A 13,962-nucleotide genomic window follows, 5' to 3' on the forward strand; every position below is an offset into this window, starting at 1 on the left:
CACCTGGCTATTTTTTGTATTTTTAGTATAGATGGGGTTTCGCCATGTTGCCCAGGCTGGTCTCAAACTCCTGAGCTCAATTGATCCACCTGCCTCGGCCTCCCAAAGTGCTGGGATTACAGGCGTGAGCCACGGAGCCCAGCCTGATGTCCCAGGGGAATTTCTTTATGCAGACTCCCGAGCCCTCTCCCAGGGCCTGCCACTCACCCTCAATGACATAGATCTTCTTTTGCAGCTCAGTGAATAGATCTTTCAGCTTCTCAAATGTGTCCAGAATCTTCACAAACTCGCTTGCGGGTTTTGAGGCAAATTTGTGGAGTGTCTCCTGACTCTCCTTGGTCTGAAAATGCTTTCCAATCTGTGAGGGAGTGGAGAGTGAAGAGCTGAAATCCCCCAAACCTCAGTCCAGTTTGCTATTATTTTCACAAGAGTCTGGCCCCAGGGAGAAAGGGGCCTGGGGTTCAGAAAGAGGAGAGGGAAGATGAGATGCAGGAAGCAGCCAGGGCCCTACCCCGATGATGTAGCGGATGATGTCTTTGGCCGCATCGATGTTGCCACTGTCAGTGGCCTCCCCATCCGTGATGATGATGAGCACTTTGGTGGCATCTGGCCGGGCCCCCAGCTCCTCCCGGAACACCTCTGTCCTGTGTCCAGAAAAGGAGGAGGTGAGAGACTCCCCCAAACTAGGGCCTGAGGTCTCCTTCCCCACCTGCTCATCAAGTCACCGCCATGCTGGTTACGCAAAAGCCCTTCCTGGATCTCCCAGGCCGGGATTCCAAGCCTGCAGTGGTCACCTCTAAACCTCCTCGCTGCCATCCCTTTCCTTCTGGACCAGTGGTCCTCACACTGCATCCTGGGCAGTCCAGAGGGTGTCCCACAGCCCATGGACAGGAGGAGGAGGTTTTGTGAGGAATGACTCTGGGCTTCCTACCCTCCTTTGCAACCACATGGCCACCACTCTTTAATCAGCTACAGATTTTGATCCAAGTGAGATTTCAATGTGGAAGAGAGGGTCCTACAGCTGAAGAAAATTGGGGAGCCACTCTTCCAGAGCAAGCTCTTCCAGCACCTCCTCTGCCTTCCCGTAGTCCCCAGGCTGCCTCCAGATCTCTACTATAGCAGTGAACCTAGTGAATTACCATGACTCGTTTCTCTGTCAATTTTCCCCCTAAACCATGAGTTCCTCAAGGAAAGGACCATGTTGGATTTGTTGCTGTATCTCTGGCTCCCAGCACAGAGGAGGCAGTTGTGCTTGTGAGACGAAGGAGGGAGAACTAGTGTTACAGCTCTTTTAGAATTTGTCTGGCAGGCTTTCTGTTTTTTGCTAAAATCCCCCACCCTCAAAAAAATTTAAAAAATAATAAAGAAGGGAGAACTGAACACCAGATGGGCCAAGGCTAAAAATTTCTGCCCTGGGAGTTCCAGACCATCCTGGGCAACATAGCAAGACTCCAACTCTACAAAGATGAAAACAATTAGCCAGGCATGGTGGTGTGTGATTGTAGTCCCAACTACTCAGGAGGCTGAGACAGGAGGATCGCTTGACCCCAGGAGTTTGAGGCTGCAGTGAGCTAGGATCATGTCACTGCACTCCAGCCTGGGCAACAGAGTGAGACCTTGACTCTAAAAAAAGAGAAAAAGAAAATTCCTGCCTTGCCCACAGCCTTCCTCTGAGCAAGTTGGGTTGGCCATAGCTCTTGCTGGAACAGCAGCAAGGTGTGAACCATCTTACCCATGAACACCTGCTGTCAAGACCTCTGGTTCTATCTTGGATGCAAAATGCTTCTCCGATCTCCATCCACACAGACATGGGCCTATTGCGGGTCCTGTTCATGGATTTCCACCCTGGTTTAAACAACCATTGTCTCTCATCTGGATTTTTCAGTAGCCTTCTAACTGGCCCTATCACTTCCACCCACCCTTGCCCCCTCTACAGTCTAATATCAACCCTGCAGCCAGAGGGATCTTTTAAAAAACATGAATCAGATCATCACCCCTCTATTCAAAACCTCTAATGACTTCTCATCTTACTCAGAGGAAAGCCAAAGTCCTCACTATGGCCTCCAAGTCACTAACCTATCCAGACCCTCATGATCTCTCTGACCTCATCACCTACTATTTTCCCCCTCTCACTTATTTCTCTCCAGCCACATTGGTGTCCTCACTCTTCTTTTTAAATTTATTTTTAATTTTTTAGAGATAAGATCTTACTCTGTTGTCCAGGCTGGAGTGCAATGGTGTGATCATAGCTCACTGCAGCTTCAAACTCCTGGCTCATAGGCCAGGCGTGGTGACTCACACCTGTAATCCCAGCACTTTGGGAGGGCGAGGCAGGTAGATCACCTGAGGTCAGGAGTTTGAGACCAGCCTGGCTGACATGATGAAAGCCCATCTCTACTAAAAATACAAAAAAAGTTAGCCGGGCGTGGTGGCACAGGTCTATAATCCCAGCTACTTGGGAGGCAGAGGCAGGAGAATGGCTTGAACCTGGGAGGTGGAGGTTGCGGTGAGCCGAGATCATACCATTGCACTACAGCCTAGGCAACAAGAGCGAAACTCCATCTCAAAAAACAAAAACAAAAACCAAAAACCAACCAAACAAGAATGCCTAGGCTCAAGAGATCCTCCTGCCTCAGCTTCCCAAAGCACTGGGATTACAGATTGTGCACCTGGCTTAGACTTTCTCTTGGATTTAATTAGTACAGAGTAGATTTCTGTTATGTACAACCAAAAGAATCTGCAGTAAAATTGTTCCACTTTAATTCAGACAATAAACAGCCCCTTGCTGTACCTACCTACTGAGTTCCCATGCCCTGCAGCTGGAAGTGGGTAGATCACCCAGAACAAGTCACTGGGCACATGCTGTCCTGCAAAAGGGAACTCACGCAACATAATTGATGGCACCAAAGGTGTTGGTCAACAGCAACATGTGCTTTACATGCTTCAGCAGAGCATCAGGGTCCTTCCGTTTAACATAATCTGAGAAATTAAATTCTGTTTTGTAGCTTGTGGAAAACTGAACAGCAGCAAACTGGAAAAGGAAGGAAGAAATGATATTCAATTATATATCCCTTTCCATTTGTCTGTTCCAAACTCTACCTTTTTTTTTTTTTTTTTTTTTTTTTTTAGATGGAGTTTCACTCTTGTTACCCAGGCTGGCGTGCAGCGGCATGATCTTGGCTCACTGCAACCTCTGCCTCCCAGGTTCCAGCGATTTTCGTGCCTCAGCCTCCCAAACAGCTGCGATTACAGGCACGTGCCACCACCCCCGAATATTTGTGTCTGTGTGTGTGTATTTTTAGTAGAGATGGTGTTTCACCATATTGGCCAGGCTGGTCTCGAACTCCTGACCTCAGGTGATCCACCTGCCTTGGCCTCCCAAAGTGCTGGGATTACAGGCATGAGCCACCGTGCCCAGCCCCAAATTCTACTTCTTCTTTTTCAAGACAGGGTCTTGTTCTGTCTCCCAGGCTGGAGTGCAGGGGCACAATCATAGCTCACTGCAGCCTTAGCCTCCCAGGCTCGAGCCATCCTCCCTCATCAGCCTCCGAAGTAGCTGGGACTACAGGCACGTGCCACCACACTTGGCTAGCTTTTATTTTTTGTAGAAATGGGGTCTTGCTATGTTGCCCAGGCTGGTCTCAAACTCCTGGCTTCAAGTGATCCTCCCGGCTAAGCCTCTCAATGTGCTGGGATTACAGGTGTGAGCCACTGTGCCTGGCTCAATCTCTTCTTATGCAGGACCTGGGCAACCCAACTCCACATCCTTGCCTCAGATAATTCTTTTGAAAATGAGCAATATACAAATAAGCACAGAAATAAAATGAAATAAACCTTGCTCCCTCATGTAACACTGTGTGTTGAGCTCCTGTTTTCTGGGTCCACCTATGTCACTGATAGGGATGGGTTCCAGCAGCATTTCTGCTGAGTGACCCTGCTTAACTAGATACCGTTGGCTGGGCCAGGGATCAACACCTGACTGAAGCTACGCCAGCCAGAACTTCTTCTCTGAGAACTGGAAATTTGCAAAGGGAGGCGTTGGTTGAGGGGAAGGGAAAAAGCCCTCTTGGAACTTTAACACGTGAACTTAGGAGCTTTCCATAGGTCTATGTGGTCTAAAGGCACTAAGGGAGCCAGTCTACGGAGACTGAGAAAAAAGAAGAAGGAAGCAAAGACGCAAGAAGAAACAGAAATGAGAACTAGCTGGGCACAGTGGCTCATGCCTGTAATCCCAGCACTTTGGGAGGCCAAGGTGGGAGAATCTCTTGAGAGATCCAGGAGTTTGAGACCAGTCTGGGCAACACAATGATAAACCATCTCTACAGAAAATTTAAAAATTAGCCACGCACAGTGGTGCACACGGGTAGTCCCAGCTACTTGGGAGGATCATTTGAGCCCAGGAGTTTGAGGCTACAGTGAGCTATGATCGTGCCACTGCATTCCAGCCTTGGGGACACAGTGAGACCCTGCCTCAGAAAGAAAAAATGGCCATGCACGGTGGCTCACACCTGTAATCCCAGCACTTCGGGAGGTCAAGGTGGGCGGATCACAAGGTCAGGAGTTTGAGACCAGCCTGGCCAACATGGTGAAACCCCATCTCTACTAAAAATACAAAAATCAGCTGGGTGTAGTGGCAGGTGCCTGTAATACCAGCTACTTGGGAGGCTGAGGCAGGAGACTCACTTGAACCTGGGAGGCAGTGAGTCGATATCATGCCATTGCACTCCAGCCTGGGTAACAAGAGCAAAACTTCATCTCAAAAAAAAAAAAAAAAAAAAAAAGGGAAATGAGAACTAGAGAGACTCCTAGAAGCTTTCTACTCCCCGGTTCTTGTCCCTTCCAGAGGCCCAGTTATAGCCATGCCCATAGGCTCTGAGGATTCCACATACTAAAATTTCCTTTCATGGTTTAAGCCAGTTCATGTAGGCATCTATTGCCTACAACCAAGAATCCTAACGTTTTTACCTGGTATGAAGTGTTGCTAAGTTTCTTCATCACATCCTTCATGAAGTCCAGAATTTTCTGAAATTCATCTGGCTGCAAGCTCATCGAACCATCAAACAGAAATACCAGGTCTACGTTGCCCTTGATACATTCTGCAGAAGCCAGACGCAAGGGACCCAGTGAAGCATCTCTGGTGTTTGACCTGCCCATGCTGGTTCTCTCTAGGGGCAGCCAATTGGAGGTATTTTTATCCACTGAGTCCCCAGTTCCTTACCCTGAAAACCAGGATGCCCCTGCAGCATGGGACCTTGCAGATTCTGGCGGAAGAGGTAACACAGGCCACTCAGATAGGTGTTCTGGTCACATGTTCGAGACAGCCCAGGGTCACAGGCCTAAAGGAAGAAAGGCCAAAGATTTGGGTCTCCTATTTGCTATGTGTCTTTTGGGCACCATCAACCAAAAGTAAGAACGTTCAGAGTCCTTGTCCCCTTTCTCACTTCCTCTATCCAACTGATTACCAAGGCAAGGAATGTCCGCCTCCACGGTCTCTAGGGTCCATCCCTCCCATCCTACCAATGCGCTATGCCAATGGATGCTCACCGCCTGTAGGACTGGCGGTGAGTCTGGACTCCTTATCTGGGCTTACATTGGGCACGACCCCACATTTCCAGGCCCATCTTCTCCTAGTCCCAATCTCTCTTTCTGTGTTCCAGCCAAATCAAATTATCAAGATTCCCAGAATACACAATGCCTCTTTCTTTCTGTCTTTTCTTTTCTTTTTTTTCTTTTTGAGACGGAGTCTTGCTCTATCGCCTAGGCTGGACGGCATGGCGCGATCTCGGCTCACTGCAAGCTTCGCCTCCCGGGTTCACACCATTCTCCTGCCTCAGCCTTTTGAGTAGCTGGGACTACAGGCACCCGCCACCACACCCGGCTAATTTTTTGTATTTTTAGCAGAGACGGGGTTTCACCGTGTTAGCCAGGATGGTCTCTATCTCCTGACCTCGTGATCCGCCTGCCTCGGCCTCCCAAAGTGCTGGGATTACAGGCATGAGCCACCGCACCGGGCCATGCCTCTTTCTTTCTTTTTCCCTTCCTCTCTCCTCCCCTCCCCTCCCCCCATCTTTCTTTCTTTCTTTTTCTTTCTTACTTTTTTTTTTTTTTTGGATGGAGTCTCGCTTTGTCACCCAGTCTGGAGTGCAGTGGTGTGATCTCGGCTCACTGCAACCTCTGCTTCCCGGGTTCAAGTGATTCTCCTGCCTCAGCCTCCTGAGTAGCTGGGACTGCAGGTGCCCACCACCACACCCAGTTAATTTTTGTATTTTTAGTAGAGACAGGGTTTCACCATATTGGCCAGGATGGTCTCAAACTCCTGACCTTGTGTCTGCCCACCTCGGCCTCCCAAAGTGCTGGGATTACAGGAGTGAGCCACTGCACCCGGCCTTTTCTTTCTTTCTTTCCTTCCTTCCTTCTCCTTCCTTCCTTCCTTCGTCTTTCTTTTTCTTCTTTCTTCCTTCCTTCCTATCTCTCTCTCTCCTCCTCTCCCCTTCCTTCCTTCCTTCCCTCCCTCCCTCCTTTCTTTCTTTCCTTTCTTTGCTTTCTTGCTTTCTTTCCTTGCTTTCTTTCTTTTCGGGTCTCACTCCCATCACCCAGGCTGGAGTGCGGTGGCACAATCATGGCTCACTGCAGCCTCAACTTCCTGGGCTCAGGTGATTCTCCTACCTCAGCCTCCCAAATAGCTGGGACTACAGGCACACGCCACCATGCCTGGCTATTTTTTTTTTTGTAGAGATGGCGTTTTGCCATGTTGCTCAGGCCAGTCTTAAACTCCTAGGCTCAAGCAATCCACCTGTCTCGGCCTCCCAAAGTCATTTCTTTCATTTATGACCCTTTCCTGCCAGACTGCAATTTCTTCAAAGTCTGGGCTCGTATCACGGTCATCTTTTTGCTTTGTTTTGTTTTTGTTCTTTTTAGACACAGGTCTCACTCTGTCTCCCTGGCTAGAGTGTAGTGGTGTGATCATAGCTCACTGCAGCCTTGAACTCCTGGCCTCAATTGATCCTCCCAAGTAGCTGGGACTACACGCGTGTGCCGCCATGCCCAGCTAATGAAAAAAACATTTTTTTTTTGTAGGGACAGGGTTGACCAGGCTGGTCTTGAACTCCTGGCCTCAAGCAATCCTCCAGCTTTGGCTTCCCAAAGTGCTGGGGTTACAGATGTGAGCCACCAGCCCGGCCTCATCAACTTTGTATCTTACTCCCCTTTCCCTGTCAGAACCTTGCCCAATGCCTGGCATATAATAGTAGCTAAATAAACAAGCCCTACTTAAATACTGGGTGAGTATTTCACTCAGTATTCTATCTCTCACACAGAAGGATGCTGGCTGGGATAAGTTGGAAAGAGCAATGAACTTGGAATCAAATGAGAATTTTATTCAAATCCTGACTCTACCACTTTGCAACCATGTGACCTTGGTCAAGTCTCTTAACCCTTTGGTCCTGTTTCCTCGTGTGTGAAATGTGTACACTGATCCCTGTCTCACCTGAGTGTCTTGAGGGGTTAAAAGAAATAAAGTGACCAGGTGTGGTAGCTCATGCCTGTGATCCCAGCATTTTGGGAGGCCGAGGCCAGCAGATCACCTGAGGTCAGGAGTTCGAGACCAGCCTGACTAACATGGCGAAACCCCATCTCTACTAAAAATACAAAAATTAGCCAGGCATGGTGGCACACGCCTGTAATCCCAGCTACTCCGGAGGCTGAGGCAGGAGAATCATTTGAACTCGGGAGGCGGAGGTTGCAGTGAACTGAGATCATGCCACTGCAATCCAGCCTGGGTGACAAGAGCGAAACTCTGTCTCAAAAAAAAAAAAAAAAAAAAAGCAGTGTTTCCTAAACTTTAGGCATTTGTGTAATACTTCACAATGTCTGCCATAAGAGCATCCTATTATTTTCTTAATATTTTCCTTTAAATTTTTGTTTAACTTCAGCCTCTTCCTAAGCAATATGATGTAGGAAATTATAAATTTGATGTGCTTGTTATATTTTTTTCTAATAAGCCATTAAATTTACAACCATGAAAACATTAAAAGCTTGTATACCATTAAAAATCATATTGCGTATCAATGATCACAGATATTTCATATTTGGAAGAAAAGTGAGGTAAGTTCTTGAAAATAGCTGGCTCTGCTGGGTGTGGTGGCTCACACCTGTAATCCCAGCACTTTGGAAGCTGAGGCAGGAAGATTTTTTTTTTTTTTTAAACGGAGTTTCGCTCTGTCGCCCAGGCTGGAGTGCAGTGGCACGATCTTGGCTCACTGCAAGCTCCGCCTCCCGGGTTCACACCTTTCTTCCGCCTCAGCCTCCCGAGTAGCTGGGACTACAGGAGCCCGTGACCACGCCTGGCTGATTTTTTGTGTTTTTAGTAGAGACGGGGTTTCACCGTGTTAGCCAGGATGGTCTCGATCTCCTGACCTCGTGATCCGCCTGCCTCGGCCTCCCAAGTGCTGGGATTAGAGGCAGGAGGATTCTTGAGCTCAAGACCAGTCTGGGTAACATGGTGACTGTCTCTACAAAAAATATAAAAATTAGCTGGGCATGGTAGCATGCCCCTATAGTCCCAGCTAATTGGGAGGCTGAGGTGGGAGGATTACTTGAGTGCAGGGAGGTTGAAGCTACAATGAGCTGTGATCACACCACTGCACTCCATCCTGGGAAATAGAATAATAGAATGAGACCTCGTCTCAAAAAAAAAAAAAAAAAAGCTGGCTCATCATTGGTTCTCAATAAGCACTAATTGACTGTGATGCCTTTGACCCTCTGTAGGAACTTTTATCCACATTCTTCCTCTTTTCTTCTCTCATTACTTGAATTGAGCTTCACAGGCTCTGATAACACAAAATTCTTACCAAAACGCTTCCATCTGTGGGATCTGTTGCCAAGGTCATTCCCAAGTACTTGGAGGTATAGTTGGAACCTGTAGGCACCAGAAGGTTGGTCTGGAGGAGCTCAGGCAATCTAGGTGGGCTGGGGCCAGCCTCCGTTTCCCCAAGATCCCATTCTTCCCAGCTCACCCCCCAGTTACTCACCTCTCAGGCTGACTGGCAGGCAGTGTCCTGTGCCTGACTGGCACTGATAGAGGCTTCCTGTCCTGTTCCCCTCCCCTGGAGCTCCCACGATGACCCTGGTGAGAAATCTCACTTGTGAGAGGGAGTGGCCCAGATCTGTACCCCCCTACTCCTGCCTGCTAAGGAGGTTCAGATCTCCTGCCTCATTTCTCCAAGCACTGCAGCCATTCCCCTTCAAGAAGGTGCCTCTGGCCTGGTGGGGTGGCTCATGCCTGTAACTTTCGCATGAGGCCAAAGTACTTTGGGAGGCCGATGTCTGTGGATCACCTGAGGTCAGGAACTTGAGACCAGCCTGGCCAACATGGTGAAACCCCGTCTCTACTAAAAATACAAAAATTAGGCGGGCGTGGTGGTGCATGCCTGTAATCCCGTCTATTTGGGAGGCTGAGGCAGGAGAATGGCTTGAACCCGGGAGGCACAGATTGCAGTGAGCTGAGATCTAACCGTTGCACTACAGCCTGGGCGATAAGAGCGAAAACTCCATCTAAAAAAAAAAAAAAAAAAAGAAGGTGCCTCCGTCCTCACCTCTTCCCTACAGAATCGCAGAGAAATAATTCCAAATGCTAAAATCCTAGAAAACTAAGGTTCCTTTGCATTTACAGTCTCTGAGGCCCAGAGAATGATCCGCCAGAATGTCTCATGACAAGTACATTAATTCAGTACTTGATTCAAAAGCCATTCATGGCTTACCTACTGTGTGCTGGGCGGTGTTGTATCTAAGAAGGGTTAGGAAGAGAGAACAGACTCCTGGCTTCCAGAGTAAGGGAGTGTTAGGAACCTACTGGGCAATGCGAAGTGTTTTGGGGCTGGGATCCTTCCCTGTTCTGCACTTCCATGGCCTCCCTGATCGCCTTTATCCCGCTTTTTGATCCCTCACTCCTGTCTCTGAGGATTCCCACCACAGGCTCCTCCAGACGGGAACCCCTGGAGAGCTGCCCTGTGCCACCCACTGGTCCAGGCGAGGGTCGGGGAGGCGGCCACCGCCTCGGGGACTGCCCCAGGGCGGGCATCAGGAGGAGGACTTGTGCGGCACAGCTCACCCGTTTCCGACCTGCAGGACGCGGTATCCAAAGTGCCTCCCGGCGCGCGGCGGGGAGAAGCTCCGTGCGCCCCGCACGTCCAGGTTGTAGCTCGAGGCCGGCGCTGAGGAAGGCAAGGGTCGTCAGCTGCGACCTAGGGACCCCCGCCCCTGCACGTGCCCGGCAGGTGGCCGATCCCAGGCCCACCCGGCTCTCGCTCCCCAGGCCGCCCGCACCCTGGTGGGCGGAGCGGACCCGCGCCCTGCGCTTCCCCTCCAGGGCGTTGACTTCTGGAATATGGAAGGAGCAACTCCCGGCCCCCCTAGAGCTCTGAAAGCTCTTCCCAGGGCCTGAGGACACAACTTCCCATTTGGCCTCTCTGCAAAAAAGGAAGGATGAGAAGTTAGAGGCTCCAGAGAGAGGAGCAGACCCAAGGGGCCCCAAGGCAGAGGGTGGCCAAGTTCCCAGGCAGAGGCCAAGATGGGGATGCCCCCGAGCCGGGTGCGCCTCTGCCACCCACTTCTCCTGCGGTCATGGGGCCCAGGCGCCTCCTCCCACAGTCTCAGACTGTAGCTCCCCGATCCCTGGGGGGCTGCCTCCCCACCCCACGGGGCCAGTCTTTCGGAGCATCTGTAGATCCCAGCCCCCTTCCCCCTCAGTCGGCCTGCCCAGGCGCCCTGGCACACCCAGCTGTCCTTTCCGCCCTGCTTTCTCTCCCGGCATGGAGTTTAGTTCAGAGCATCCTAGAATGTCATGGAAGCCGGGCCTTCATTTGTTTAGATGAAGGGTGTGGGGCTGGAAAGGGGAAAGGACTTGCCTAAAACGCACAGAAGTGGCCCCAGAACCCAGCACCCTCCTCCCAGCTCTAGCTACTCGTTAACCATCTGCCTTTTGTTTGTTTGTTGTTTAAGAGACAGGGTCTTGCTCTGTCACCCAGGGTGGAGTGCATTGGCACGAGCTTGGCTCACTGCAACCTCTGCGTCCTGGGATCAAATGATTCTCATGCCTCAGCCTCCTGAGTAGCTGGGATTACAGGCCTGTGCCACCACGCCCAGCTAGTTTTATTGTATTTTTAGTAGAGATGAGGTTTTGCCATGTTGGCCGGTCTGTCTTAAATTCCTGACCTCAAGTAATCTGCCCACTTTAGCCTCCTAAAGTGCTGGGATTAAGGGCGTGAGCCACCGTGCCTGGCCCCATCTGCCTTTTTAAAGAACCCACTGCCCCTTCTTATGCTCCCTGCTCTGTCTTTGCCTCCACCCCTTGCTTATTTGTTTCTTTTATTTCCCCACTCCCCCCTTTCTCCTTCCATATCCCTAAGGCCAATCCCACTTTTAGGGGGCAGCTCCTTGTTTACTCCAGCTCCACCAAGCCCTGCAGTTTCTCTGGTCACAGACACATGTCCCTTCCCCTGCCTCCTCCCTTGCCTACCGAAGAAAAAGAACCCAGACAGCAGCTCCATGGCCATCACGGTGATGCAGGAATCCTTCATCCTTCCAGCACTCGAGGGACCTGTGGCCCCAGGGGCAGCGTCAGGAGGCCCGTGGGATTTGCTGGCAACCTAGACAGGGTGAAAGAGGAAAATGATCATGCCCTTAGGCCTCTTATAGTGGTACTTTCTCACAGAGGCACCAGGCTGGTGACACTGGCAGGCGGGGAGGGAGGCGTGCCTGCAGGAGTTGTGAAACCGCAGGGGTTCAGGGAGGAAGTGTAAGCAAGTTAGAGACATTTCCTGTGCCTGCTTGCATTTTCACATCATCCAAAAGCTGACAGCATGGCAGGGAGATGACTGTCTCCACTGCTGTCGTGGTTTCTCACTAACATCCCAACTAAGGGCTCTGTAAAGCTCAGAGGACTGGTCCAATAAACAGTGGCAAATTACAATGGAATGCTATTCAGCAGTGAAAAAGAATGAGGGAAGGAAAAATAAAATAGGGGGAGAAAGTGACAGCTTTCTCTTGACCTTGAAAGATGTACATGAACTACTATTAAAGAAAAGAGTGGATTACAGAACAGTGTATTTAGTAACCCATTTTGGTTCTAAAATGTAAAATCTAAAAAATTGGAGGCTGGGTGCAGTGGCTCACTGGCTGTAATTCCAGCTCTTTGGGGCTTCAGGAGGTGGAGGTAAGAGCATCTCCTGAAGCCAGGAATCAAGACCAGCCTGGGCGACAAAGTGAAACTTTGTCTTAAAAAAAAAAAATTGGAAAAAATATTTGCAAATCATATCTCTAATAAGGGATTTGTTTCCAGAATATATTTTTTAAAACTCTTACAATTCAACAATAAAAAGACAACCAGTTTTTTTTGTTCTGTTTTAAATTTTTTGAGACAAGGTCTTGCTCTGTCACCCAAGCGAGAGTGCAGTGGCGCGATCACAGCTCAATGCAACCTTGAACTCCCAGAGTCAAGCGATCCTCCCACCTCTGCTCCTAAGTAGCTGGAACCACAGGTGCATGCCACCATGCCTGGCTAATTTTTCTTTTTTGAGATGGTTTTTCACTATGTTGCCCAGGCTGATCTTGAACTCCTATGCTCAAGTAATCCTCCTGCCTCGGCCTCCCAAAGTGCTGGGATTACAGGTGTGAGCCACTGTGCCCAGTTTATTTTTATTTATTTATTTTAGGCTAGTCAAGTGAAGCAGAGGGAGTGGAGAAGGAACAAAGATATTGGTAACTGGTTGTGCTCAATTAGTTTTAAACAGCCTGGTGCGGTGGCTCACGCCTCTAATCCCAGCCCTGTGGGAGGCCAAGGCAGGTGGATCACCTTAGGTCAGGAGTTCGAGACCAGCCTGGCCAACATGGTGAAACCCCTGTCTCTACTAAAAATACAAAAATTAGCCAGGTGTGGTGGCGCATGCTTGTAATCCCAGCTACTTGAGAGGCTGAGGCAGGAGAATTGCTTGAACCCAGGAGATGAAGGTTGTAGTGAGCCAAGATCTCACCATTGCATTCCAGCCTGGGCGACAGAGTGAGACTCTGTCTCAAAAAAAAAAAAAAAAAAAAATTAGTTTTAAACACCACTGCACTCAGACCAACCTACCTAAGTTTCTAAATGAGCAAACGGGTTGAGTAGACATTTCTCCAATGACATATAAATGGCCAACATGCACATAAAATGATACTCAACATTATTAGTCATTAGAGAAATGCAAATCAAAACCACAATGAGATACCCTTTACACCTACTTGGATGGTTAGAGTTTGAAGCAAAGGAAACAAGAGTTAGTGAAGATGTGAAGAAATTGGAAGCCTGGTACACATTGCTGGCAGAAATGTAAAATGGTGTGACTGCTGTGCAAAACACTTTGATGGTTCTTTTTTTTTTTGAGAGAGGGTCTCACTCTTGCCTACGATGGAGTGGTGTGATCTTGGCTCACTGCAGCCTCAACCTCACGGGCTCAAGTCATTCTCCCATCTCAGCCTCCTGAGTAGCTGGAACTACAGGTGCAGGCCACCACACCTGACTACTTTTTTATTTTTTGTAGACATGGGGGTCTCTCTACCTTGCCCAGGCTGGTCTTCAATTTCTGAGCTCAAATGATTTGCCTGCCTCAGCCTCCCGAAGTGTTGGGATTGCAGACGTGAGCCTCTGCACCTAGCCCAACAGTTCTTTAAAACAGTTAAATATAGGCCAGGCGTGGTGGCTCATCCCTGTAATCCCAGCACTTTGGGAGGCTGAGGCAAGAACTCCTGAGGTCAGGAGTTCGAGACCAGCCTAGGCAACATGGCAAAACCCCGTCTCTACTAAAAGTACAAAAATTATCTGGGTGTGGTGGTGTGTCCTGTAGTCCCAGCTACTAGAGAGGCTGAGGCAGGAAAATCGCTTGAACCCGGGAGACAGAGGTTGCAGTGAGTGGAGATTGTGCCACTGCACTC

The 13,962-nt window shown here is 49.5% G+C and overlaps 1 protein-coding gene and 1 non-coding gene across 3 annotated transcripts in view; one reads left to right on the forward strand and one right to left on the reverse strand.

Moving 5' to 3' along the window:
• ITGAL (integrin subunit alpha L) overlaps nt 1-11,706 on the reverse strand; it is a 50,651-nt gene extending 38,945 nt beyond the window's left edge. Inside the window, exons 1-9 of one of the 2 annotated variants that reach the window (XM_030798032.1) lie at nt 11,516-11,706; nt 10,109-10,211; nt 9,030-9,124; nt 8,850-8,917; nt 5,219-5,336; nt 4,966-5,096; nt 2,886-3,031; nt 512-644; nt 208-358 (exon numbers count right to left, since the gene is read on the reverse strand). In XM_030798032.1, coding sequence (XP_030653892.1) covers nt 208-358; nt 512-644; nt 2,886-3,031; nt 4,966-5,096; nt 5,219-5,336; nt 8,850-8,917; nt 9,030-9,124; nt 10,109-10,211; nt 11,516-11,576 — 1,006 coding nt within the window. In that variant the 5' untranslated portion in view covers nt 11,577-11,706. The remainder of the gene's footprint in view (nt 1-207; nt 359-511; nt 645-2,885; nt 3,032-4,965; nt 5,097-5,218; nt 5,337-8,849; nt 8,918-9,029; nt 9,125-10,108; nt 10,212-11,515) is intronic. The other variant, XM_030798040.1, reaches the window with a different exon arrangement.
• On the forward strand, nt 1,276-1,336 carry LOC115831859. The gene has a single exon (XR_004027350.1). It is a non-coding gene; the product is annotated as a U7 small nuclear RNA (small nuclear RNA).
• Nucleotides 11,707-13,962: the final 2,256 nt, after the last annotated feature.

This window comes from Nomascus leucogenys, chromosome 2, assembly GCF_006542625.1.
Source record: "Nomascus leucogenys isolate Asia chromosome 2, Asia_NLE_v1, whole genome shotgun sequence".
NCBI lineage: Eukaryota > Metazoa > Chordata > Mammalia > Primates > Hylobatidae > Nomascus > Nomascus leucogenys.